Source organism: Phascolarctos cinereus, unplaced genomic scaffold (assembly GCF_003287225.1).
Source record: "Phascolarctos cinereus isolate Bilbo 61053 unplaced genomic scaffold, phaCin_HiC Scaffold_4;HRSCAF=312, whole genome shotgun sequence".
Classification (NCBI taxonomy): Eukaryota; Metazoa; Chordata; class Mammalia; order Diprotodontia; family Phascolarctidae; genus Phascolarctos; species Phascolarctos cinereus.
The window spans coordinates 575,471,605-575,497,415 of NW_027555847.1; the positions used below are offsets into that span (position 1 = coordinate 575,471,605).

Below are 25,811 nucleotides of genomic sequence, written 5' to 3' on the forward strand. Positions count from 1 at the left end.
CAAAAATGCCATAAAGAATATTTCATACTAAAATTAAAATTAAAACAGAAAATCTTTATGGTATTAATCCCTGCAATATATGTACTTCCATTAAGGAACCCTTTAATATAAGTATTGAGATGCTATATTACATATTTATAAGAGAAAACCGTAGAATGATATGATTAACATTCATTGTTTTGATGATGGAGGGCATAGCTATTGATTAATTTTTAATTAACTAATTTTTCTTTTTACTTTTTTTTACTTAAAATTTATTGAATATGAAAATGGAGTCTTTGGGGGGGAAAACCTTTGTATACACTTTTGGAATGCTGAAAAAGAGACTTCAAAGTATCAACAACAGACATTTTTAGCTATAGTAAACCAAGAAAGTATATCTTCAAAATGAGTATTTTTAATCATAAGGTCTTAGAATATAGGATCATAGAAATCTCCTAATCAAGCCTTCTCATTTTACAGATGTAGAAACAGAGTTTCAGAGAGGGTAAGTGAGCTGCCTCAGGTCATACAGCGATTAGAAGAGACAGCAGTGGAGAGCAGAATAGACACTAGGCTTAAAATCAAAAGAATTAAGTTCAGATTAGAGAACAACTAAAACTTACATATCATAGGTAACAACAGCATATATTAAGCATCCATTATGTGCCATGCACTGTCCTAAGTGCTTTACAAATATAATTTCATTTGATCCTCACAACAACCCTGTGAGGTAAATGCTTTTATTACCCCCATTTTACAGATGAGGACATTGAGACGAGGTTAAGTCTAGGGTCACACAGCTAGTAAGTGTCTGAGGCTGGACTTGAACTCAGGTTGTCCTGACTCCAGGCCCAGTGCTCTAGGCATAGTGCCACCTAGCTTCCTAGGTGAAGATAAAACTTGCAGATTATATTCTATTTAGGAATTGTCCATATAGAAGAAATAATTCCATATAGGGATATATTTTATTTTGAAAAAAAAGTTATACGCTGTCCATATTTATAAACAAAGATATATATGCCAGACATTTTTGTCCATGGCAGGACCAAGATCTTAATCTTGTCAAGAGCAATTACACTGAGCCATTTACTTATAGAGCTTTTACATCAGCATTTTGTTAGTATGAAAATTCATTGGAAAATCTGTGCTTTGTGTGGGAGAGATGGAATTTGATTAACTTGAAATGAACACATACAGAACATGCCACTTTTTCTATTTTATTGGAATCCCTCTGTAACACTTCTTAATATAGAGTGGAATTCAGCATAAGGTGGGTCTTTCTTGAACCCTTTCCAAGCAACTGAATTACAAAAAGGACCCCTTTATAATAAGGTGGTCTTAGTCATAAAGTTTTCCCATGGCCTGGATTCTGAGGCAAGGCTCCTAGTGAGTCTCCAATTTATTTCCACTATAGAGAAAGCAGGAATCTGTACTATAGATTTGATGTGGGGAATGGATAAGATAATATAGCAGTAAAGTTTCTGAAAGCAGCGTACTCTTTGTACATACTTATCCTGGTAACCAGAGCTGCCAGGAACTGTCCCCAGAGACAGCTTAATGTCTTCCAAAGAAGGCCAATCCAAAAGTTCATCTGCTCTATCTTTGGGCCATTAATGCTGTTGTTAGGTCAGGCTACATCCCCAAACACCTACATCTGAAAAGTAACTATTCTTAAACGAAAAGTGGCATATTAAGTGCACCCTATGGATTTAGAGAATGTTCCCTATCCCAAAATAAATTCTGAAGCATAACAAGACAGTTAGAAATGGCCACTCTGCTGACAACTCTGTTTTCTCCAATGATGCATGAAATAGAAAATGATACAATAAAGTAAGGGCCTTAATGCTAAAGCGCTAATTAAAATTAAAATTTCCTTCTATCTCTCCCTTCCCTCTGTCAGTCATCCCAGGGGAAAAAAAATGACAAGTCTGTCAAAAGAGAGAAATCATTGGAGAACTAAAAACAACAATCTATTGATTCTTGCCATGGCATACCCTCCAAGTATCCCTAGTTCATTCTCAAGTAAAAAGAAATATGGTTAAGGGAGGATATTACCACCCATATATAATAATGGCATTAACTATTCTGACTTGCAATGTAAATTGAGCCATTACAGGATTTAAATGTTCCTCATTAAGTTTTATTAGTCTCAATTTTTTTCCCTTTTTTTCCCCTAAAAAGAGAGTGGGAGAGAGAGAGCGAGAAAGAGAGAGAATGAGAACATAGTTATAAAGCATATATAGGGCATTAGAGTAAGTTTTTAGAGAAATCATGGACTAAATTTGAAAAGTGAAAAGGCCTAATTTCAAATGCCTTTATCCTTTCATGACAAATATATTTAATATGTTCAGGCTCCATAGTTGATCTTTTTTGACTGTTTCTAGGATTTTTTTTTTATTTGTTTAAATTTTTTATTTATATCCTTTTTTTTGGCCTTACCTATACTTGCCAACATATACTCTCTTCTTCATTAACCTTTAGAATAAAGAAGCAAAAGAGAGAACTCACACACACCCTCAAAATAGTTCTGCAAAATTAATTGACTTTAGGTAATTTCAAATGTTTTACTTAAAAATAATATTTCATTGTTTTTTATTTTAATGGTTATTTAAATATATGTTCCCAGCATCACTGATATTTGTGATAGGACTAGGCTGAAGAGGAGAGGTAGCATGTGCTCACACTTAAGAAGACACAAATGGTTTTATCTACATTTAAATACCAGGGATATCTCCATTTTTAAGTCAATGAAGGCTGTAAACATATCCCTGTATTTGGGGATTCACTGACCTGAATCAGAAGTCCTTCTAAAAAAAAGCCTGCAGTTAGCCTTGCTACTGGATATAAATATTTAGTGAAAGGGATTGGTGGGTCTTCTCTGCTAACCCCACACTTCTAGACCTTCTTGTTACTTATCATAGTTCCCAATGGACATATTCAGCTATTTTTCTTTAGAAGAAATAGTCTGGGATTTGTGAAGATGGAAGAGTGACATACAAAATAAAGTGAGCAGAACCAGGAGAACATTTTACACTATAACAGCAACACTGTTAAGGATGATCAACTGAAAAACAGCTACCGATTATGATCAAGATAACGATCCAAGACAATTCCTGAGGATGCAATGAAAAATGCTATCCACCTTTAGAGAGAGAACTGATGACCTCTGAATGCAGATCAAAGCATATTTTGAAAAAAACCTTTATTTTTATTATTTGATTATCTTTGTGTTTTCTTTTATAACATGGTTAATATGGAAATATATTTTGCATGACCTCACATGTGTAATCAAAATAAACTGTTTGCCTTCTCAAGGAGGCGGGCAGGAGATAATTTGGAATGCAAAATTTTAAAAAGCAATTGTTTAAAAATTTTTTACATATAATTGGGAAATATTTAACAAAATAAATAATTTTTAAAAGATGGAAGACTGAGGTAGAATATTTTGGCTTAGCTCTTCCTTCAAAACAACCTAGAAAACAAGGCAAACCAAATTCTGATAAGGAAAGACAAACACACACACACACACACACACACACACACACACTGAGTCATTTTTCCAGTCTAGGAAAGCTTAGCATGACAGAAAGAAAGGTTTGTTGACATTGGGGCGGAGGCTGGTCAGGAGCACCATGTGTTGACAATAGCAACAGCAGCAGCAGTAGAACCTGAAACATTTCAGCACTGAGGGAAGAAAAAGGAACTAAGAGCACAAGGTCAGGAAGAACTGGGGCAGGAAAAGATGCCAGGGGACCCCTGAACACGTGCTGGGAGCAAGAACAAGAGCCATATAATAGCTCCATCAACCATTACCTAATTCTGAGTCACAGATCCAAGGCACAGAGCCCTGAAGCTGAGTTCAGGGCCTATCTGAGCACTGAGCAGAAAACAAAATCCATGAATTTAGCTGTATGGCTGTGAGCCCAGGACTAGAGTAGTGACTCAGTTCTAACCTTTATTCCAACGTATAAGTCTGCAGTGGAAAAATCAAGGCAGGAGATCAAGTACAAAGGGGACTCAGCAGTTCGGTCACTCTAAACCTGCAAAACCTCCCAGAGGACTAAAAGTAAGGTAATCCAGCAGCAATCTACTGAAGCTCAACTAAACACAAGCCAATAGACCTAAATGTGGGTCAGGAACTTGTAGAACTCAGCTTAGCAGGGCAGTGAACAGAGTTCTCCACAGATCACCTCACTTTGGAAGTAATGAAAACTTTTAGGGCTCTAGACTGAGATGTAACAGCAGCAGAATCTCCTGCAGAAGTGAGCCAAGACAAACACTAACATAAAGTCCAAAGTCAAGAAGTAGGCTAGAAAAATGAGCAAACAAACAAAAAAACCTAGCCATAAAGAGTTATTAGGGTGGCAGCAATGGAGAAGACAAAGATATGAAAGCATCTATAAGCAAAGTTTCAAGAAAAAAAGGGCAGAGTGGACATATGCTCAATAAGTATTCCTAGAAGTGTTAAATCAAGAGCTTAAGAAGGAGATAAAAAAGAGGGAAAAAAAGGTTTTAAAGAGGAAATATGTTTTCATGACTGTACATATACAACATATATCAAATTTCTTTCCATCTCATAGAGGAGGGTGGTGAGAGAGAAAGAGAGGAAATTTTTAAAGTCAAATTTTAAAAAATGATTTTTTATATGTAACTAGGAAAAATAAAATATTTTAAAATGTTTATTAAAAAAAATAAGAGCAGTAGAGGAAAAATGGGAAATGAGAGCTAGCCATGAAAGTTATGCAGAGAATTGATAGCTTGGTAAAAGAGGTACAAAACCTTAACAAAGAAACAATTCCTTAAAAATCGGAATCAGTCAAAGGGAAGCTAATGACTCCATGAGACATTAAGAAAAAAATAGAAGAAAATATAAAATTTCTCATAGGAAAAACAACTGATCTGGAAAATATATCAAGAGAGATCATTTCAAATGATTAGTGTCTCTGAAAGCCATGAACAAAAAAAACAACAACAAAACATCACAGTTCAAGAAATTACAAAGGAAAACTGACCAGTTATCTTTGAACCAGAGTGCAAGTATAAACTGAAAGAATCTGTCTGTCACCTCCTAAAAGAAACCCTAATTCTTAGGAATTTTGTAGTTAACATCCAGAACTCCCAGGTCAAGAAGAAAATAATGCAGGATCACAAAAAATTTAGCAGCTACCAACATAAAGGAACAGAGGGTTCAGAATGATATTCCATTAGTCAAAGATCTAGGATTACAATCAAGAATACATTTTTCAGCAAAACTGAGGATAATCCTATGGTTTAAAAATGGACATTTAATGATATAGAACATATAAAACATCACTGATGAAAAGAACTGAATAGAAAATTCAATATTCAAACATATGAATGAAGAGAAGCATAAAAAGCTAAATATGAATAAGAAATCATAATGTACTAAAAAGATTAAACTGTTACATTATTATATGGCAAGATGATACATGTAACCCTTCGGATTTTAATCATTACCAGAGGTCTTAGTAGGGGACTTAATTTGAGAGCCTATGTGATTCTTTTATCTCAAAGGAAGAATGGAAGGGTGGGAGGAGGAAGAAGGGGAGAAGAGAAATTGGAAAAACTGTCTTATGTAAATGGGGCCTACAAGTAAGCAATATATAATAGAGGAGGTAGTGAGGAAGAGCAGGTAGCACTTGATCCTCAATATAAATCTGAACTAGTTCAAGGAAAAAAAAATATACGTACACATAGTTGGATACAGAAATTCATCCTAGCCAACAGGGAAGTAAGAGGGAAAGACGGCAAGAAACGGTGACAAAGGAGAAAAAGAGGGAAGGTAGATTAAAGGAGGCAGAGGTCAAAAGAAAAATAAACTCTTAAAGAATGGTCAGGGTAAAGAAGAGAAGGATAAATATAACTGAATAGGGTTGAGGGAAATCTGTAGTTGTCATAACTGTGACTTTCAATGGGATGAACTTACCCCAAAAAACAGAAGAAATATCAGAATGGATTAGAAACCAGAGTTCAACAAAATGTTGTTTACAAGAAACACACTAGAAATAGGAAGATATACACAGAGTTAAAATCAGGGGCTGGAGCAGAATCTATTATGTTTCAGATGAAGTAAAAAAGGCCAAGAGAGGTAATCATGATGTCAGACAAAGTAAAAGTAAAAATACACTTAATTAAAAGAGATAAACTCTACTAAAAGTTACCTTTGTCAATGAATCAATATCAATATTGAACAAATGAGTACTGGGGGGCATAGAATCTAAATTCACAAAGCCCAGTAGCAAGATATAGAAAGAGAAATTACATTTAAAGTAGCTGTAGATAATATAAAATATTTGGGAGAGTTATCTGCCAAGAAAACCCAGGAACTATATGAACACAATTACAAAAAACTTCTCACACAAATAAAATCAGATTTAAATAATTGGAAAAATATCAGTTGCACATGGGTAGGCTGAACTAATATAATAAAAATTATAATCCTACCTAAATTAATTTACTTATTCCAATAGCGCCATAACAATCAAACTATCAAAAATTATTTTATAGAGTTAGAAAAAATAATAGCAAAATTCATCTGGAAGAAAAAAAAGGTCCAGAATATCAAGGGAATTAATGAACAGAAATGCAAGGAAAGGTAGCCTAGCCTTACCAGATCTAAAACTGCAATATAAAGCAGCAATCATCAAAAGTATTTGAAATAGTAGTGTAGAAGTAGTGTAGAAATAGTAGCTAAGAAATAGACTGGTAGATCAGTGGAAGAGATTAGGTACACAAGGCACAGTAGTCAATGACTACAGTAATTAACTGTTTGATAAACCTAAAGACTCCAGCTTCTGAGATAAGAACTCACTATTTGATAAAAATGGCTAGGAAAATTGGAAAATAGTATGGCAGAAATTAGGTATAGATCAACATCTTACACTGTATACCAAGATAAGGTCAAAATGGGTACATGATTTAGAAATAAAAGGTGATACTATAAGCAAATTAGGAAAGCAAGAAATAGTTTACCTCTCAGAGCTATAGAGAATGGAACAATTTATCACCAAACAAGAGATAGAGAACATTATGAAATGTAAAATGGATAATTTTGATTACATTAAAAGGTTTTGCACAAACAAAGCCAATGCAACCAAGATTAGAAAGGAAACAGAAAGCTGAGAAACAATTTTTATAGCCAGTGTCTCTGCTAAAGGCTTCATTTCTAAAATACATAGAGAACTGGGTCACATTTATAAGAATATAAGTCATTCCCCAATTAATAAATGGTCAAAGGATATGAACAGGTAGTTTTTGGATCAAGAAATTAAAGCTATCTATAGTCATATGAAAAAATTCTTCAAATCACTATTGATTAGAGAAATGCAAATGAAAACAACTTAGCTGCTAATGCTTCTCCACTCGTCCACAACTGCCTATCAGGCTTACTTTAAACATATTTACTGTATTTTCTAAAAATCGCTTATGTTTCTCCACGTTATTTTCTGTGATATAGTATAAGATCCTTGAGGGTCAGGACTATTACATTTATCTATGTGTTCCCAGTGCCTAGCACAATGCCTAATACATAGAAGGTATCAAATAAATGCTTATTGGTTGGCAAATTGATTGAATTGGACCTTTTAATCCCATTTGAGCATCAGCAGACTGAAGATGGCCATTATGCATCAGTATTTACTATTTTTACAAGAAATCTTGCCCATATCTGAATTTCCTTCACATCAGTTCTAGGGAGGCAATATGGTATAACTGAAAGTATACTGGCTCTGGGATCAAAGAACGTGGATTCAAATTATGCCTATGACACCTACTATTTCTATGTCCTTGAGTGAGTTCCTTAATTTCCCTTCATCTCAGGTTTTACATCTGTAAAGTGAGGGTGTTGGATTAGATGTCCCCTGAGGTATCTTCTACTTCTAATTCTACGATTTAATGATACTATGATTCTGTCCTTTTTCAGCAAGAGTCATATTTGACCCATGACCCTGAGTCAGATTTCATGGCAGAATTTAGCTATACAGGCTCAAACATGGGGCTTCTTTTAGAAACAGAGAAGCAAAAAGGTACTTGAATTAAGCTCTCTCTCTCCCCAGTTTCCAAAAGAAATGCTTTTGCTTTAAATCTTTTCAGGGTATCATGAGTTTAAGGCAGTTTAGTCTTCTTTTTTTTCCTTTTTTCTTTTCAATTCTAATCGACATGAAAAGGAAGTCACACAAATTAAAAGGAAGAAACAAGAGTAATAGTTCATATGGAACTAACACCATGCCATCCACATAGTTATCCTTCTACTGTTTAGTGCAACAACATGTGACTCATAGACCAATGACTCAAGGTACCCCAAAAGCAATGGCTTCACTATCTAAAGTTACATTCAGATGTTGCAAGTCCTCCTACTGAAAGAATTTATGAAACAAGACTTCTCTGACCCATAGACAATTGTGTCTAGGGAGAGTAGATTAGCAAGGCTCCTACTGAAATACTTAACTAGACTTGCATCATAATGTTGAAGACCACTAGATTTCTAACATCCCATGGCACACTATACCATGGGTAATTAAGCAAGCAGATAACTCATTAGTGATGATTTTAATAGCTGACTCATTTTGCCTCACTCTTCAATGATGCTTTGGCTTCAAAAGGGCTCTAGGAGATAACTAACTACAATGAGGCTGTCAGCTTCCCTTGACTAAAGACAAAGGAATGTAAGCTGCCTGAGCCAGTTCTTTAAACTTACTACCTTTAGGTTTTTGGAAGATAAGAATCAAATGAAACGGATCTATGTTAAACCTGTATTTCATTACTACCATTTGCCTCCTGTGTATATCTTTTAATTTAAAATATTCTACCTAGACAACAGGACCAGAACTTTGGTCGTTTGGCTAAAAGATTCTCAGAAAAGACTTTCTTTGTGACTCAATTTCTAATTCATTTAAAAAAAGTTAAAATAACTTTTTTGCTAAGCACTCACAGTCTCACAGAAGAGAGCAAGTACTAAAAATGCTAATTCTTATATGACTAAGTTATGGAATTTTATGGTAGGTCAATAGGAATACTCCAAGGGGAGAGGAGAGGGAATGATGGGTATCTTCAAAGATCTGAAGGGCTGTCAGCCAGAAGAGCGATTAGACTTGTTTTAAGTGGTTCTGCTTGCCTCCCAGAGGCAAGAACCAGGAGCAATGGATGGGGCTTAAAAACAGGCAACTTCACATTATGTCAGGATAAACTTCTTCACAATTAGGGTCATCCTAATATGGAATATATTGCCCTGAAAGGTAGTTAGGCCCCCCTTTAGAGGTGGTGTTCAAGTTATATGAAAATTCATTAAGTACGCTGTAGTAGAGATTCATTTTTAGATTTAGGTTGAACTATATATGGCTACTGAACCTTCCAATTTTGAAAATCTGTGATTTTGTGAAGAATTAGTAATTGGAATACAATCACAAGGCCAAATGAAATCAGATCATTAAGCCAGTCAAATATAATGTGATGACTGGAACTAGAATTAAAATATATCCTTTAAAAATATGCAATAATGGAAAAAATGACCAATATGGAACATATAATAGAAAACTTCAAAGAAAAAAAAACAAGTAACCAGTAACAAAGTAACACAAGTAACCAAAAAACCAGTAACAGAATTAATAATGGAAGGGTGAGCAATATGTAGAATATAATAGAAAACCTCAAATAACACATAAAAGCAACAAGCAATATAATTAACATAGTAGAAAGTGAAATTGAACACCAAACAGAACAATTGAAATTAATGGCTTTAAAAAAAATCAACAAAGTATACAGAATAGTTAAATTTTTGCAGGGTGGGAAGTAGTTTGTAATCATTAGCAAGATTGCTTTGAATTCTTGAAAGGATAGCCTAATAATTTAAACAAACTCATAACTGTTGTTTTATACACATCTTTCAGGGGAAAAAAGATCAGAAACTTGGTAAAAAGGTTATCTTTTATTTCCTGAATTCAAATGTAATCTTAAATGAAAGGTAAGTTTCACAAGTCAATTTAAGTTAGATGATGTTGGAGAAAAAAACATGAATTCATTAGATCTTTAGGATATTAATTTTCAGCTGCTGAAAACTTAATAGCTATAGCTACAACAACTAAATTGGATATTCTGATCATCCAGACGTAGGTTAGAAGAAGTATGATCAGGATGAGCAGATTCACCACTCAGAAATGTGATCAATGTGTAGTGAGCTTCAGATTATGCAAACCCCATACTTTTCATGTGGAATTTGTGTTTCTCCTTTTCAGTCAGAGTACATGTTATAAGATTCATTAAATTTCATTCTGTAAGTCGAAAGATGGAGTGAATATTGGAAGAACAAGTATCTAAAATGAACATGTGGACCATTCATTGGAAGAAGTTACAATAAAGAAAGCAAACTATATAATAATCCCCAAATTTGCGATTGCTCCTTCGTGAACTTTATTTGCAATATGTTCCTTATCAGTCCTGACTATAATCTAATGTAAAAGTTAACTGAATTTCTTTCAGTTAGAAAAAAGTGGGAAAAAACTCCAATCTCTAAGGTATTCAGCTCTCTTGTTCTAGGGTAGCAGAGTTATACTTAAACAAATAAACAAATAAAAAACAAAAACACCTCACCAGTCATAAAAAGTAGGTGCTACGGGGTGCCTTATACAGAGTAGGCACTCAATAAATGTTTTTGCAATGAACTTATGTCTATGAATGTGGAGATATTCTCTAAAGTAAAAACAAGTTGACTTATTTATGAATTGAAATGACAAATGAAAACCTGTACAATTTAGAAGCTATATGTTCAACATCAGACATAAAAATAAATTTCTGAAATTCTCAGGCAAAGAAAGGTGAACCATTAAATCTTATAAATGGAACATTGATCTGTATGTTTCTACTTACATATCAGGATAGAGTATACTTGTTTTATGTATATAGATATTTATACATGTATATATATAGCACAAAAATATTATGTCATAATATAGAACGATATATGTCTATGCATATATATTTATGTATCACACAGGGGTGGATAACAATGTGAGCTGAAGCTAAGTAGGGGAATTAATCATGACAAGAGGAAATATGTACACTTAAAATATTATACATTATCTTGCTATGACTTTTACATGTAACGAGAGAAAAGATCTTTTAAGATAATTTGCTAGGATGAAGAGAATTCAAAATTGATAAATCTAACATCAAAAGAATTGTATGTAAGGTAGGACATTCCTGGTCTAATAAATACACAGAAGATAATTCTTTAATAGAAAATAATCCCAATAAATCAGCTATATTTTTATATTACACACATGAGCACAAGTGCACAAACCCATACACACTGCATTCTTTGAAAATCTAGGCATATGGAAAAATAATTATGACTTTGGGCAGGGACACTCAAACTCATAGATTTCATTCCACTTAAGAATTCAACATGCAGTAGTAGGAGTAGGTGGGAGATTAATAGTGATGCTTTAATTTCAAGGCCTTCATACCATGTGAAGTCATACTGAAGAAAGAAAAAGGAACTAAATATTTTACATGGCTTTGAGGGGTGGCTGGGGGAGTTGTTTTAAATATTAATGCCATATATCTTTTTTAGGAACTTTAATAATCATTTCAATATGAGGTTTAAATCTACAGTTCAGAGTCCAGGTTTTCAAAGGATCTCTCAACTATGCCAGTAAGTTAGTCTGTATTTGCAAGATTTCACATGGAAACTAATTTGACTAATAGAAGCCACAATTGACCTTTTGTGCTCCCAAAGAGAGAAGAGGAATAATTAACTAGATCTACAGTTGGCCAATTTGGAGCACATTAGTTTGCATAGATACTATTAACACATGCCATTTGAGCTTTTCCTGGTCACAATACAAGTTACGATAAAATTGTATTATCTCCAAAGTATGGTGGAAGTTTTAAACATAAATAGGGGTAAGATGGTATGAAGCAAATAGTGACATATGTTAAAGTTACTTAACAGTTAAGTAAAACTGTCAAGAACATTATTAATGCAAAGTATCAGTTCCAAACAAAAGGGTCCAATCCATCAAACTCTTCTACTGAAAGTATCCCCACATCCTAGTCCTTCAATTACTGCAGCTAGATGATAAAGTAATCAGTGCAGCAGATCACCACATCAATCAGGACAGATGAGATCTGATTTCAAGATCAAATTGGCTTTAAAAAGCCATTAATTATCCCAGCTTAAGACAGCTGATGTGAAAGGTAAAGAAACACAGAAGGAGATAAAAATGTAAATGTTACAGAATCCATAGACAGATTAAACTTTCCTTTCTTCTACGCTAAGAAAAATGCACTTTATAGAGGGCTGAAATTTTAAGGCCTGGGAAAAGTAGCAAATAACAAATAGGAACTGCAGAAGAAGAAAAGTAATTTACACTGAGAATAAAACAGGAGCAGAAAGTAAAACTTGCTTTTTTGCATAGGAGGATTTGCCTTCCAGAAAAGATTTTATTTCAGTCAGAAGAAGAAATAAATTAATATTTGTCTGTATTATCCAAAAGTGGGATAGGAAGGCAAGGACTCAAGCAGAGCCTACCACAGAATGTAAGGCAGGACTGTAAAGCATTCTGAGAAAGCAGTCAAGCCACTCCAGGAGTATCTGGCCCAATGGTCTGTGAGGATGAATGTTTAATTCTAGTAAATGCTTTCCTCCAATAAAGGCAGCTCTTTCCAAAAGGTGCTTTTTTTAAAAGTATATGGTAAAAACAGTCTGAGTGTGTGGGGGGGGCAATTTTGACTTTTGAATTGTTCCTTTAAATATTCTGAATGAGTCTGTGTCTACATGAAATCTTGTGTGTGGGGGGGAGGTAGAGACTATCTGAACTTAAATGCTCAATCTTTTTGTAGTAAAACGCTTATTATAACCACATAACTGGCACAGTACGTATAAAATCTGACTGATTAATGCTAAGAGATACAAGAGTGAAATCCCTGACAAACTGATGGAAAACTAGACTGTTAAAATGCAGTCAATACAATATTCATCAGTTAGGGTGAGTCAAGTCCACACAAGAGTATAGAAATTGAGTTCTTATATCATCATTTGTCTATTGATAGGAAAAAAATTAATTTTGGATTTCTCTTAGAAGATATTTATATTTACACCCAGCTGTTACTTCAGATTCCCATCTTGTGATGGTGCCACTATAATATGTTATAAAAATGACGCCAAAAATCTAGATATGAAGGTGACTTTTCTCAGGATTTGATTTTCAGGATTCCCAGCAATCTACCCCTGCTCAGGTAATAGTCATATGATGGTCTGAAATAGTCTGATGACACCAAACACCAATGGGAGTGACTGAAGGGTGGGGTAGAAACTTCCACCTTAATGGGTTTAATTAGTATCAATTAGGGCTTTAATGGCATTTCCACAAAGTTTCACAACACATCTCCACAGGCACTATACAGTTTGAACATGTAATCCCTTCGTCTTCCGAACAAATATATATTTATTTGCCAGTGACTACTTCACAAAGTCTGAAATGTTTCTCTAGCTTTGGTACCCTGCATTCAGTCTCAGGAGATCTGTGCATTTAATGCTTATCTCTAAGAAAAGTATAATAAAAAACATGTGTGCCTCTTTTAAAAAAAAACACCTGAGGATGACAACATCATGTATGTCTTGTGGAAATTTAGCTTATAAATGTTCTCGCTGTCTCCTAATGATCTGAAATCCTTTGGGAAGCCAGATCCCATTATACTACTCCCCAAATCACAAAGATCTAGCCCAAAGGAAAGTCTGCTGGCTTTCATTTTTTCTTAGCTTCTTTTAAATAATATAATGGGATCTCCTGAAATGTTTTATAATACAAATCTGAAATACAACAACACAGGGCAAAATAATGGAAAAAATGGCAGTAGAAGGAAAAAAAAACATACATAACAATGTATGAGAAGTATGTCTTATTGAAAGATACATTTTTCTTTATCTTTTTGGTTTTAAAAATATTAGAAAATGATATAATTTTTCTCCTATTAAATGAAGATATGCATGGTTTTTTTTCCCCTTGCTTTGCAAGCCTTTAGGCTCTATTTCTGCAGTTATGAGACTTTATTGTAAGCAGTTTAGAAATTATTGCTACCTTTCGTCAATAGGCAGGAGAGATTTTATTCACTCAGTATTCTTCAGGTATTTTTAAATATTGAATCATGCAGTGTATTTGTAGATTTAATTCACTTTAGGGGGAAGGGCCAAATGTATAAAGATGCAACATTATGTTCAGTGAAAAATTATTCAAACCAACCCACAGAAAAATCTAAAACATAAACATACATACACACTTATCTTATGTCAGCACCACAGCACTTTAATCAACTCCTGAGAAAACATATGTGAATAGTCTGTAGTAGAGAACAGTAATACCATCATTAAAAGATCACTCTCTTATGACAAAATGGAAAAGATATCATCATCATCATCATCATCATCATCATCATCGGTTTTATAGGATTCTTCTCTGGGAAATCTTTCCAGGTATTTATAGTGTCTACTCTTGTGGTATATAGGCAAGGAGGATACCTATGAGAGAGACAATTATAATACAGATGCTTCTAGGGCTATGAGAAGGCTCTTCACATAATTCTACAGTAGTGCCTTTCATTTTATAGCATGAGTAATGTATTTACTTGTCCTTTCCTTTCTATTTTAAGGTTGTCTTTACTGACCCTTTAATACTTCAGAACACCACAGAAAGTAAAGCTGCACTTCTGTGTATACGAGAGGATGTTTGTTACAAGCAATAAACAGGCTTCCTTTAGCAGTGGTTTCTCAAAGTTTTAACGGTATTTCTCTTTTTCCATTTTTTTTTTCAGTGTGAATAAGCATTGGGATTACCAGGGGCAACTCATTCCCATCAGATTGATAGATGAGGCACAAGTGCTTAAGGAAACAAGTTTTAAATCTCCCCACTACTGATAAAACTCTAACTGCCCCTGCACCAGAATGGGTCACTCAGAAGTGAGCAGATGCAGGAGAACATTGTACACAGCAACAGTCAAATTGTGCAATGACTAAATTTGATAGACTTAGGTCTTCTCAGCAATGCAAGGATCTACGACATCTCCAAAAGTCTCATGACAGAAAAGGCTATCCACATCCACAGACAGAACTATGGACTCCGATTGGAAGCACACTATTTATTCTTTTTTTTCCTTCTGTTTTGTTTCTTCTTTCTTGTGGTTCCTCCTATTGGTTCTAATTCTTCTTTACAACATGACTAATGTGAAAATATGTTTAATACGAATATATATATAGAGCCTATATCAGATTGCACACTGTCTTGAGGAGGGAGCTGAAGAGGGAGGGGGAGAAAATTTAAAACTCAAAAGCTTATTTAATATGTAGAAAAATGTACTTATAAGACACACACACATATACATATATGTATACACACACACACATACACACACATTTCCCAGGGTATAAACCACTCCTCAAAACTCAGTCACTGGCCTAGGAAAATTGCATGAACTCTGCAAGGTCACTAAGATACCATGAGGGATACCCTAGGTAAGAAGTAGGTTAATGTGATTTGATCTTTAGAAGGTCATATTAAAAACTACTAGATACTTTGGGTACTTCTTTTATAAATTATTAAACCTATGCAAAGTGACTGGCACCTAATAAGTATTTAACAAACATTTGTTGATAGAAAAAAAAAGCTTATGGAAGTGAATGTTGAAAACTAAAAATAAATTAATTAATTTAATAAAAAAATAAATAAAAACAAAATGGGTCACTCAGAGACTAGAACCTTTGATTCTCTTCATTTTTACAGCCCATGAAATCTGAGGACAGTGAAAACAGGAAGACGTTTCCATATTCATAGAAGATGGAAAGAGCTGACTCATAGCTTTTACAGAAAGCTCTTCCCTACCACCTCTTCTAGGATTACCATGCATGTATTCTGTATTTCTCCTGTTATGTGCTAGTTCACATATGTTGTATTCCCCTTTAAAATGTAAACTCCTTGAGAGCAGGGACTGTTTTTTGCTTTATACTCTTAGTGCACAGCATAATACATAGAACAGTAAACATTTAATAAATGCTTGTTGATGGATCGATTGATGGCTTTGATTGCCAGAACAAGTAATAGATAGAGGGAGGAACAGCAGAGATCATTCTATGACAGCTGACATAATTGTATTTGTATCCTCCACAGCAGGAATACCAGACATATAGCCCATCTCAAGAATACAGACAAATTAAAACATGATTTGGAAATATAATAAAATAAATATATAAAAATATATATAAAATAAATAAAAATACAAAAGCACATAGATAATGTTAATATAAGGTTTTCTAAACCAACATGTGGTTCAGTCACCCTCATTTCTAGAGTTTGATAGCACTGGTCCACATCTCTTTCTGTTTATTTTTTTGTTCTCCTACAGATTAGATATTAAGCATAATCTACCATTTGATGTCCATCTTAGTGCATGTTCAGTTCTTGTTATTCAGTTGTTTTTCAGTCACATCTGACTCTTCGTTGACCCCATTTGGGGTTTTGCTTGGCAAAGATACTGCAACAGTTTGGCATTTTCTTCTCCAGCTCATTTTATAGGTGAGGAAACTGAGGCAAGCCAGGTTAAGTGACTTGCCCAGCATCACACAGCTAGTGAGTATTTGAGGCCGGAATCTGAACTCGGGAAGATAAGTATTCCTGACTTCAGACTAGGCAATCTATCTACTATGTCACCTAGTAGCTCCTTGTTCAGTACTACTAATTAATACGTCTTTTCATCAGTATTCACCAGAAATCTAAAATTTTCCAGGCCACACATTCTAAAACAGTACTTCCATAATGGTAGTTGGCTGCCCTAATTTTGTTAAATGTTTATATGGAAAAAAATTAACTGTCTACTCATCAAGTGACTAAAAATTGGGCTTCTGTGACTTTGTGATCTATGTGTTAGCATGCAGCTCTGGCTATCTAGCTCTGTCTTTGTAGAAGAAGATGAAGAGTTTCTTCCCAATAATGGGAAGTCCAAAGCAAATTGACTTCCAGGCAAATCACCTCCCAATGATCTCAGTCTTCTGCTTTTTGTTTTGTTTTATTTTGTTTTTAACTAGGATGACTACCATCTAGGTCAAGCTACACTTCTGTTCCTGTCATGTTCGAACTATTCTTGCTACGATGGGATCTTAGTTGGATCTTTCTGGCCTGATGAAGCTACACGTGACACCATTTTAAGACAAGCTCTTTCTTGTGAAATGGCTGAATTTAAAACGGAATCAATAATAACCTCAATGGTATCTGAAGAAATGAAGGAACAGGAATATGTGTGTTATTATCTCTGCAATTTAGTTTTGCCACAGATATACTAAGCAAGTACTGTAATGTTTAGACATGCAATGTGGCTCCTTGAATACCAATAAAAATGTAACGTACAAAAATACTGAAGTGATTATTTGGGAAAAAAAACTTTCTAAAGTAAAACTATTCAAAATGGGTTTATACTACAGCATATGTCATAGCAACCATTGATTTTTTTTTGTCAAGTAAAATATTAGCTGAAGACTAAAGTCTAATGAAACTCTTTTCAGCAATTTACATAAGGGTAAAAAAGGGGGAGGAAAGCTTAATAACAATTTGAAAGTCTAAACACATATTCATACACTTGAATCAGCAACAGGAAAAGATTTTGCTGTTTAAATTGTCTCAAAATATTTACAGGACAGGGGCAGATCTTAACCATTAAGCCTCACTTCCCCCAACCCACCCCACTCCCTGCAAAGAGTGGCTATTATACTCTCTTTACAGATGGGTAAGTTAATATTTGGCAACATGCTCAAGGCCAAGAAATAAATCACCCACAGAGCTGGGAATATCTACACCTATACTCAAATCACCAAAAACAAACAAACAAACAAACACATACAAAAACAACAACAACAACAACAACAAAATCTGACAAAATCCCCCAGGCTTCTAATTTCCCTCATGGAAAATTATAAACAGGTATGCATACTGTGGTTTCAGATTTTATTAACAAGATAATTTTACATATGTGTAAACTTTAGGGATTAATATAAATTAAAAGCATACATGCAAATAAGAAGTTCACATTGTTTACTGAGGCAGTACTTGAAGGTTTTTCTTTTTCTAATGGTACTGAGGTATGTTGGAACATGTGTTTTAAACACTCTTCCTCTCTCATCATTATCCTGAAAGAAGCTGCTGATTGTCATTTTGGCAACATTCACTATTTGGTCATGCAGCTCTAAGAAACTTTTGTTTTAACAAATTTAGAAATGTCAAGAATAACTGATTTTATTACTACATAAAGATGAACTCTGGCCTTGTAATGATACATCTCCAAAAGTTAAAGACTTTAAGCCAGTCTCAGTAGGTATAACTGCTCATGAAGCAGTAGTGGAGTAACCATAGGGCTCACCTTCTCAACAATAAGATCTGAATTTGAACCCTTGCTCCATAACTCAATCACTGAGAAAGTCGCTTTCAAATTTTTTTGAGCCTCAATTCCCTCTCCAAAAAATAAGGATCATAAAACTTGTACTAACTATGTCACAAAACTTTTGTTAGTACCAAGTAAGAAATATGAAAGTGTTACTATAACATCATCAGCGTGTATAATTATTGGGATATCAGCTGAGTCTCAAACACTTTAGAAGTTAATTGTTTTGTAGAACAAATCGTGCCTTTAATTCCAAGGAGAATGACTTAATGCTTGGACATGTGTCATTCTGAGTAAAATCTAAAAATTTCATGTTCTTACTAAAACTCCAGAGTCCCTTACTCTTGTTCAGATTATCTGAAAATGAGGGCTATCAGAATTTTCACTGCTGGACTTGTTATATAAAGATGTTGTATCCAAGAATCATAAAAATGTCCACTCTGGGGAACTGAATTTTCACTGACTTGCAGTTTTTTAAGTTTTTGTGCCAAATATTTTAGAAAACATTTGTGCTGGAATCTGTAGGCTGATATCCGAGCTCCACCCACCAGCAGAACTGGCCTGATCGCATAAGCTGTGCAGGTGGCTATACACGGGTAAAATCACGCAGCAGCAATCAGTGAGAGGGACAATATTAGTGAGTTCTAGACTCATCGTTTTCTTTGTTCTTGTGTCTCTAATGTTCTACCAAACCCCTTATAAATATGGCTCAAACTATGCAAATGGGAATAAGAAGGCCACACTGGACAAGAGAAAGCTAGAACTGAGTGTATCACCCCCAACACACCCACATCCTCTCTGTCTCTCTCTCTGTCTGTCTCTCTCTCTGTCTGTCTCTCTCTCTCTCTCTCTCTCTCTCTCTCTCTCTCTCTCTCTCTCTCTCTCTCATTTTGTTCTGATGATATTCTCCCTGGAAGAGCCTTGGAGTAAGGAGGGCCTGAGTTCAAATTTGATTTCAGACACTATGACACTGGACAAGCCACTTAACCCTGTTTGTCTCAGTTTCTTCATCTGTAAAATGGGCTGAAAAAGGAAATGGTAAACCACTACAGTATCTCTGCCAAGAAAATACCAAATGGGATCATGAAGAGTCAACACGGCTAATCAAATAAACAGCAACAAAGATACTATTCTCATAATGAGAAGTGACATATTCCAAAACTATATCTAAATTCCTAAAGAAATGAAAATTCTGGCAAATGTATTTTCTATAGAAAGAACTATAAAGTCTGTAGATCGAGGCATACTATTCTCACTTTTTTTTCTTTCTCAGGGTTTTTCCCTTTTGTTCTGATTCTTCTTTCACAACATGACTAATGTGGAAATACATTTAACATGATTGTAAATGTATAATCTAAAAAAAAAAGTGTTCTCTATAATTGATAGGAAAAAGAACACACTAAGTGATCTTATTAAACTAATCCAAATCTATAGCTAGGACTAACTCTTCTTGAAAATATTAATATGTTCTAGTACCAGCTGTCCACATTAAAAAAAAATTGTTCTAAATAAAAATAACAGAAAAAAATAACCTCTGACTCAATAAATAAATAGAAAACTTCTTGTTTTCTTTCTTTTGAAATTATCAAAGTATCTGTTTCAATCACATCAATGAACAAGGAGGCCACATCCGGTTTCCTAGAGAGGAATTATTAAAGCCAGAAATAGTCCAATGAGCACAGGAAATCTATAAGCCCCTAAATATGAGGACGACAGTCTCCAGGGCAAAGTACAATGGTACAAACACACTCATTCACGTTTTGTCACATAGATGCTGTACATACTAAAAAGTAAAGAAATAAAGAAATAAAGTTGCAATTACTCATTTGAAGAAACTTCCACATACTGACATATACCAGGATTGATACAGATTGAAATGATAACAATCCAAAGTTGCTTTGAAAATAGACACATGAACTAAATACAAAAGATCACCTTAAAAAAAATAAAAACAAACAAAAAAAAATCATCAGGGACTAATAGTAAGAAGTCCTTGAAGACAAAATACAATTTGAGTTTTAAATTAAATAGCTTTTGCAAGAATAAAATTAGTAAATGTACAGTAAAAAGAAAAACTGTATAGAAGGAGAAATATTTCCATCCAATGTTGCTGCTGAGAGGCTATTATCCAAGATACACTAGCAAATTGATACAAATATGCGTCAAGAGCCAACCACTAGTACATAAGTGGTAAAAAGATATAAATAATTTTCAAGACAAGAATTGCAAACTATAAATGATCACAGTAAAACATGTTCCAAATTAGTGATAGTAAGAAAAATGCAAATTAAAACAAGTCTGAGATTTTACCTTGCACCATACAAATTAGCAAAAATGGCATAAACAAAACAAAACAAAAAAATCAGGAACAGTCAATGTAGGAGGATTTGTGGGAAAACAGGATCACTTAGTACACAATTGAAGTACTTGTGAATTAATCCAACCATTCTAGAAGTCAACTTGAATTTTTTTTTCTTATATTGCCATAGTATTCCAAACATCCTTTCCCTTCCCCTAGAGCTATCCCCAAGAAAATTAATATTTTCTGGAGAGGGAAAAAAAAAGTTAGCAGAAATTATAGACACATTGAAAAAGTCTGAAAATGTGCAATGTGTAATACCTGTGGACCACCCACCTCCACATAGGGGCACTTTGGATATGTCTTATCATATCTCTTCATTTGAGTTCCACTTGATCTTTGCAATTCTAAAACATTTACTTCTGATTTTTTGGTGTGGAGCTGTTCTATTTATCTGCATAGTTGTAGTTACTGTGTATATTATTTTCTTGGTTCTTTTTCACTTTGCATCAGTTCATACAGATCTTTTCATTTTCTATATTCTTCACACACATAATTTCTTTGTTGGGGTGAGGGGCAAGGAGAGGCAACTGGGTTAAAGTGACTGTCCCACAGTAGTGCAGCCAGTAAGTGTCTGAGGCCAGATTTGAACTTTGGTTCTCCTGACTCCAGGACCAGTGTTATATCCACTGCACGCAACCTGGCTGCCCCACACACAAAATTTCTTACAGCATAGTAATACTCCATTACATTTATGTACCACTATTTGATTAGCCATTCCCCAAGTGATGAGCATCTATTTTGGTTCTAATTCTTCACTACTACAAAAATGTACTGCTACAAGTGTTTGAGAGTATATGGAGACTTTTTTCTTGTTAATGGCTTCTTTGGGGTATAAGCTCAGTAATGGAGTCTTTAGTTCAAAGGATTGGACATTTTAGTCATTTTATTTGCATAATTCTAAGATGGTTGTACCACTTCCCATTTCCATCAGTAATGTATTAGCCTTCAGCATGAACTGTTGTCATTTTTTTAAATCTTTCTGCCAATGTGCAGGGTGTGAGGTGAAATTTCAGGGTTGTCCTTATTTTCATTTCTCTTATTATTACGGATTTAGAACATTTTTTCATGTGGTTGTGAAGCCTTTGCTGATTTTTTAAAACTATTAATATCCTTTGATCATTTACTTATTGGAGAATGACTATTGGACATATATATTTATTAAGTGTTCATATATCTTGGATTCCACACTCTTATTAGAGAAATTTGATACAAAGAATTTTTTTCATTTGACCGCTTCCCTTCTTATCTTAAATGTGTTAATGATATCTGTGCAGAAGCTTATCAGCTTCAAGTCATCAAAAGTATCCATTTTATCTTTTGTAATTGCCTCTAACTCTTGTTTAGTAAGAATACCTATAGCTGCGAAAGGTGTGGGATTTGTTCTCTCCTAATTTTTAGATAGCACTATCTTTAATACTAAGGTAACATATCCATTAAGAATGTTTCGTGGAATGTGGTATAAGATGTTGGTCTAAGCCTGATTTCTGCCAAACCACTTACCAGTTTTTCTTGAAGTGTTTGTCAAATAGAGAATTTTTCTCCATAGGTATCTTCTGATTTCCACTTTATGAAACACTGGCTTACGTTCTTTTGTTTCTGAATCTCCCTTGTCTAGTGTGTTCCATTGATTTACCTCTCTACTCTCTAACCAATACTAGATGGTTTGGATGATTGCTACTTCATAATATAGTTTGAAGTCTGGAAGTGCTATTCTCCCTTTGTCCTTACTTCTTTTAATCATTTCTTTTGACATTCTAGACCTTTTGTTATTATTTTATCAAGCACTGTAAAGGATGCCCTTGATAATTTGATTGTGGAAGTATTGTCATTTTAATTATATGGCCTAGCCATGAACACTGACTATTCCTCCAGTTATTTAGGGTGTTCTTTCTTTAAAGGACTATTTTGTAATGGAATCTATACAAGTCTTTTCTGTGCCTTGGGAAGCTGATCTCCAGCTATTTTATGTAATTTATAGTTATTTGCATTGGGATTTCCCTTTCTATTATTGTGATTTCTGTTTTGATATAAAATTTTTATTGATTTTTGAAGATTTATTTTGTAGCCTGCAACTTTGCTGAAGCTATTAATTTACTCAATTAGTATATTTGCTGGTTATCTGTTTTCTAGGCAAACCCATCATATCATCAGCAAAAGGGGATAGTTTTATCTCCTCTTTACCTATCTTTATTCTTTTAATTCCTTTTTCTTGTTTTATCACTACTACTAGCATTTCCAGAACTATATCAAGTAATAGAGAGTATCCTTGCTTTACTCCCATATTTGCAGGAACAGGTTCTAATGTATTCCTGTTGTATATGATGCTTGCTCTTGCTTTTAGCTAGATGCTTTTTATGATTTCAAAAAGGGTTCCTCTATGCCTATACTTTGTAGAGTTTTTAAGTATAAAAGTGTGTTGGCTTTTGTCAAAAGGCTTTTTCTGTATCCAGTGAGATGATCATGTGGTTTTGCAAGTTTTGTATTCTTAATATGACTAATTACGTCAATTGTTTTCCTAATGTTGAACCATCTTTGCATCCATGATATGAATCCCATTTGATCATAAGGAAGGATTTCTTGGATAAATAGTTGTAGTCTGTTTGATAGTCTTTTGTTTAAATTTTTTGAGTCAATATCATTAATGGCATTGGCCTACAGTTTTCATGTTTTATCTTTCCCTGTTTTAGGTATTAGAACTGTATTTATCTCAAAAGGAATCTTCTAGGGTGTTTTCTTTCTTAAATTTTCAGAATAATTTGTTTAGAATGTGTACTAACTGTTCTTTAAAACTTTGATAGAATTCTCCTGTGAATCCATCAGGTCCACTCTGATAGCTCCTTTAGAGCCAGATCGATTTCCCTTTCTGAGATTGGGTTGTATAAGATCTCTTTTTAGTTTTCTTATACTTGGGTATTTTATAATTTTTAAGTATTTCTCTATTTCTTTTGTGTTCTCAATTTTTGTCAACATATAACTGTGCATAATGTATACTGATTATTCTTTTTATTTCTTCTGGTTTTCTTGAGATTTCATTTTTGTGATTTATTTGTGATTTTAATGAATTGATTTTCTGCTCTCCTTTCAAAAAATGATTAGCTAACAGTGTATTAATTTCCTGGTTTTAAAGAACCAGATTTTAGTTTTATTTATCATTTTTATGTTTTTTATTTCCAACTCATCTATCTCCCCTCTAATTTCTAATATTCTCTCTTTTGTTCTAATTCTATTTATTTGTTGATTTTCTAATTCATTTTTTCCCAATTTTGTTAATATATGACTGCAAGGGTATGATTTTCCCCCTAAGGACTATTTTAGCTACATCCCAGAAATTTTGGTTTGCTGTTTCATCATTAACATTTTCTTTTACATAGTTGTCAATTATTTCTATGATTTGTTCTTTGATCCACTCATTAAGACTGAAATCTTAAGTCTTCATTTAAATCATCAATCTGCAGTAAAATCATTAAGCTGCCCATATCCTTGGATTTCAGCAACTCCATAATTGGGTTTATGAACCCACTGTCCCTCCCCACCCAAAACCAAAGGTAGAAACAAATGTCTAATACATATCAAAATATTCATAGCAATATCCTTTGGGATAGCAAAAGACTGGAAACAAAGTAGGTGCCTATCAACTAGGGCAATGACTGAAAACAATATCTTACATGAATTTAATAGAATTGAGGAAATCAGAGAAACATGAGATCAGTATTTATGATGCAGCAAAAAATAAGCAGAACTAAATAAAGAATACGTATAATGATTTCAACAATGTGAATGGAAGAGATTACTAAAAGGAAGTTGAACTCTGAGTAACTGAAAAACCAGTGAAGATTACGGAGGTAAAATGAAACGAACTTTCCTCCATACAAAAGACATGAGACTACTAGGCCAAAACATTATAACATTATCGTATTCTGTCACTATAGCAGATATTTTTGCTAGTTCTCTTTGTCAACTGAGAAAGAAGGAAAGAATGGTTCTTCCTACCCACTTCAAAATGACTATGATGTTAAGACAAAATGCATACCAAGAGTTATTTTTTTTTAAACAAAATTGTTTATCTTACTTTTTGATAGTCTGAAAATAGGACCTCAATAATGACTATATTATCTTAAAATGAAAGATCATCATTTTTGTTGGGCCTCTTTACAAAGAAAGGACCTGTTCTATAAGTGATAACACAATTAAACAAACTTGTTGAGGATAGAAATCTGAACTTCTTAGCATTATGAAATTTTATATTGGGTAAATTTACTTGGAAAACTGAGAATTGTTACCTTGTTTTTAAGTCTGCGAATTTTTTGTTTATCTGTTTTTGGTGATAAGAAAGGTCCATGACCTCCATAGTGAAAGGAATCTAATCATTTCAAAAAGATGTTCCTGAGAGATATTGCACTACTTATGTTCACATAACCTGGATAAAAGATAGTTTTTATGCTCAGGAAAATTATTGGAATTATTTAAATGATATCTTTGTTTAGGTCACATTTAGGCTAATAAATATAGTACTGAAGAGTTATGGCTAAAATCAAGAATAGAATGGGGTTAAATAAATCTACATTAACAAAAATTTACAAGATACCATCAGTAAGTTAACCTGGCTCATTAAAAACAAAGCATTCAAAATATCAAGCAAACAAAAATGAGAAAAAAAAAAGGCAGATAGCCAATAGCCTACCTCAATGTAGTCCTTGGCATGGCCCCAATCTCTCTTGGCATCCAGATTCCCCAAACTGAAACTCTCCAGTTGTCCAAGGTGAATCTTAGCTACAGATCGGCTGATTTTTCGAGTTACAAAATTAGCCCCTGAAAAAAACAGACAAAAGATATTAGCAGTTAGGTCCCACTGACTGATGAAACATTTAAAATCACAACTCCTGGGCATTTCTTTTCTTCTTCAGCCTATCTTCTCCTTTTCCTAACTCATCTTTCCTTCAAACAACAAAAACAACAAATTACTAATGTTCATTTGGGTAAAGGAAGAAGCTGGAACTTAGTTCTACTTTCACAACAAATATTCTTCTTGGTG

At 34.0% G+C, this 25,811-nt stretch overlaps 1 protein-coding gene across 7 annotated transcripts in view; it reads right to left on the bottom strand.

Moving 5' to 3' along the window:
- Window positions 1-25,811, bottom strand: part of GMDS (GDP-mannose 4,6-dehydratase) — a 785,826-nt gene that overhangs the window by 403,916 nt on the left and 356,099 nt on the right. For all 7 annotated transcript variants that reach the window (XM_078153650.1, XM_078153649.1, XM_078153647.1 and 4 more), the window contains one exon: window positions 25,461-25,588. In XM_078153650.1, the coding sequence (XP_078009776.1) occupies window positions 25,461-25,588 (128 nt within the window). The remainder of the gene's footprint in view (window positions 1-25,460; window positions 25,589-25,811) is intronic.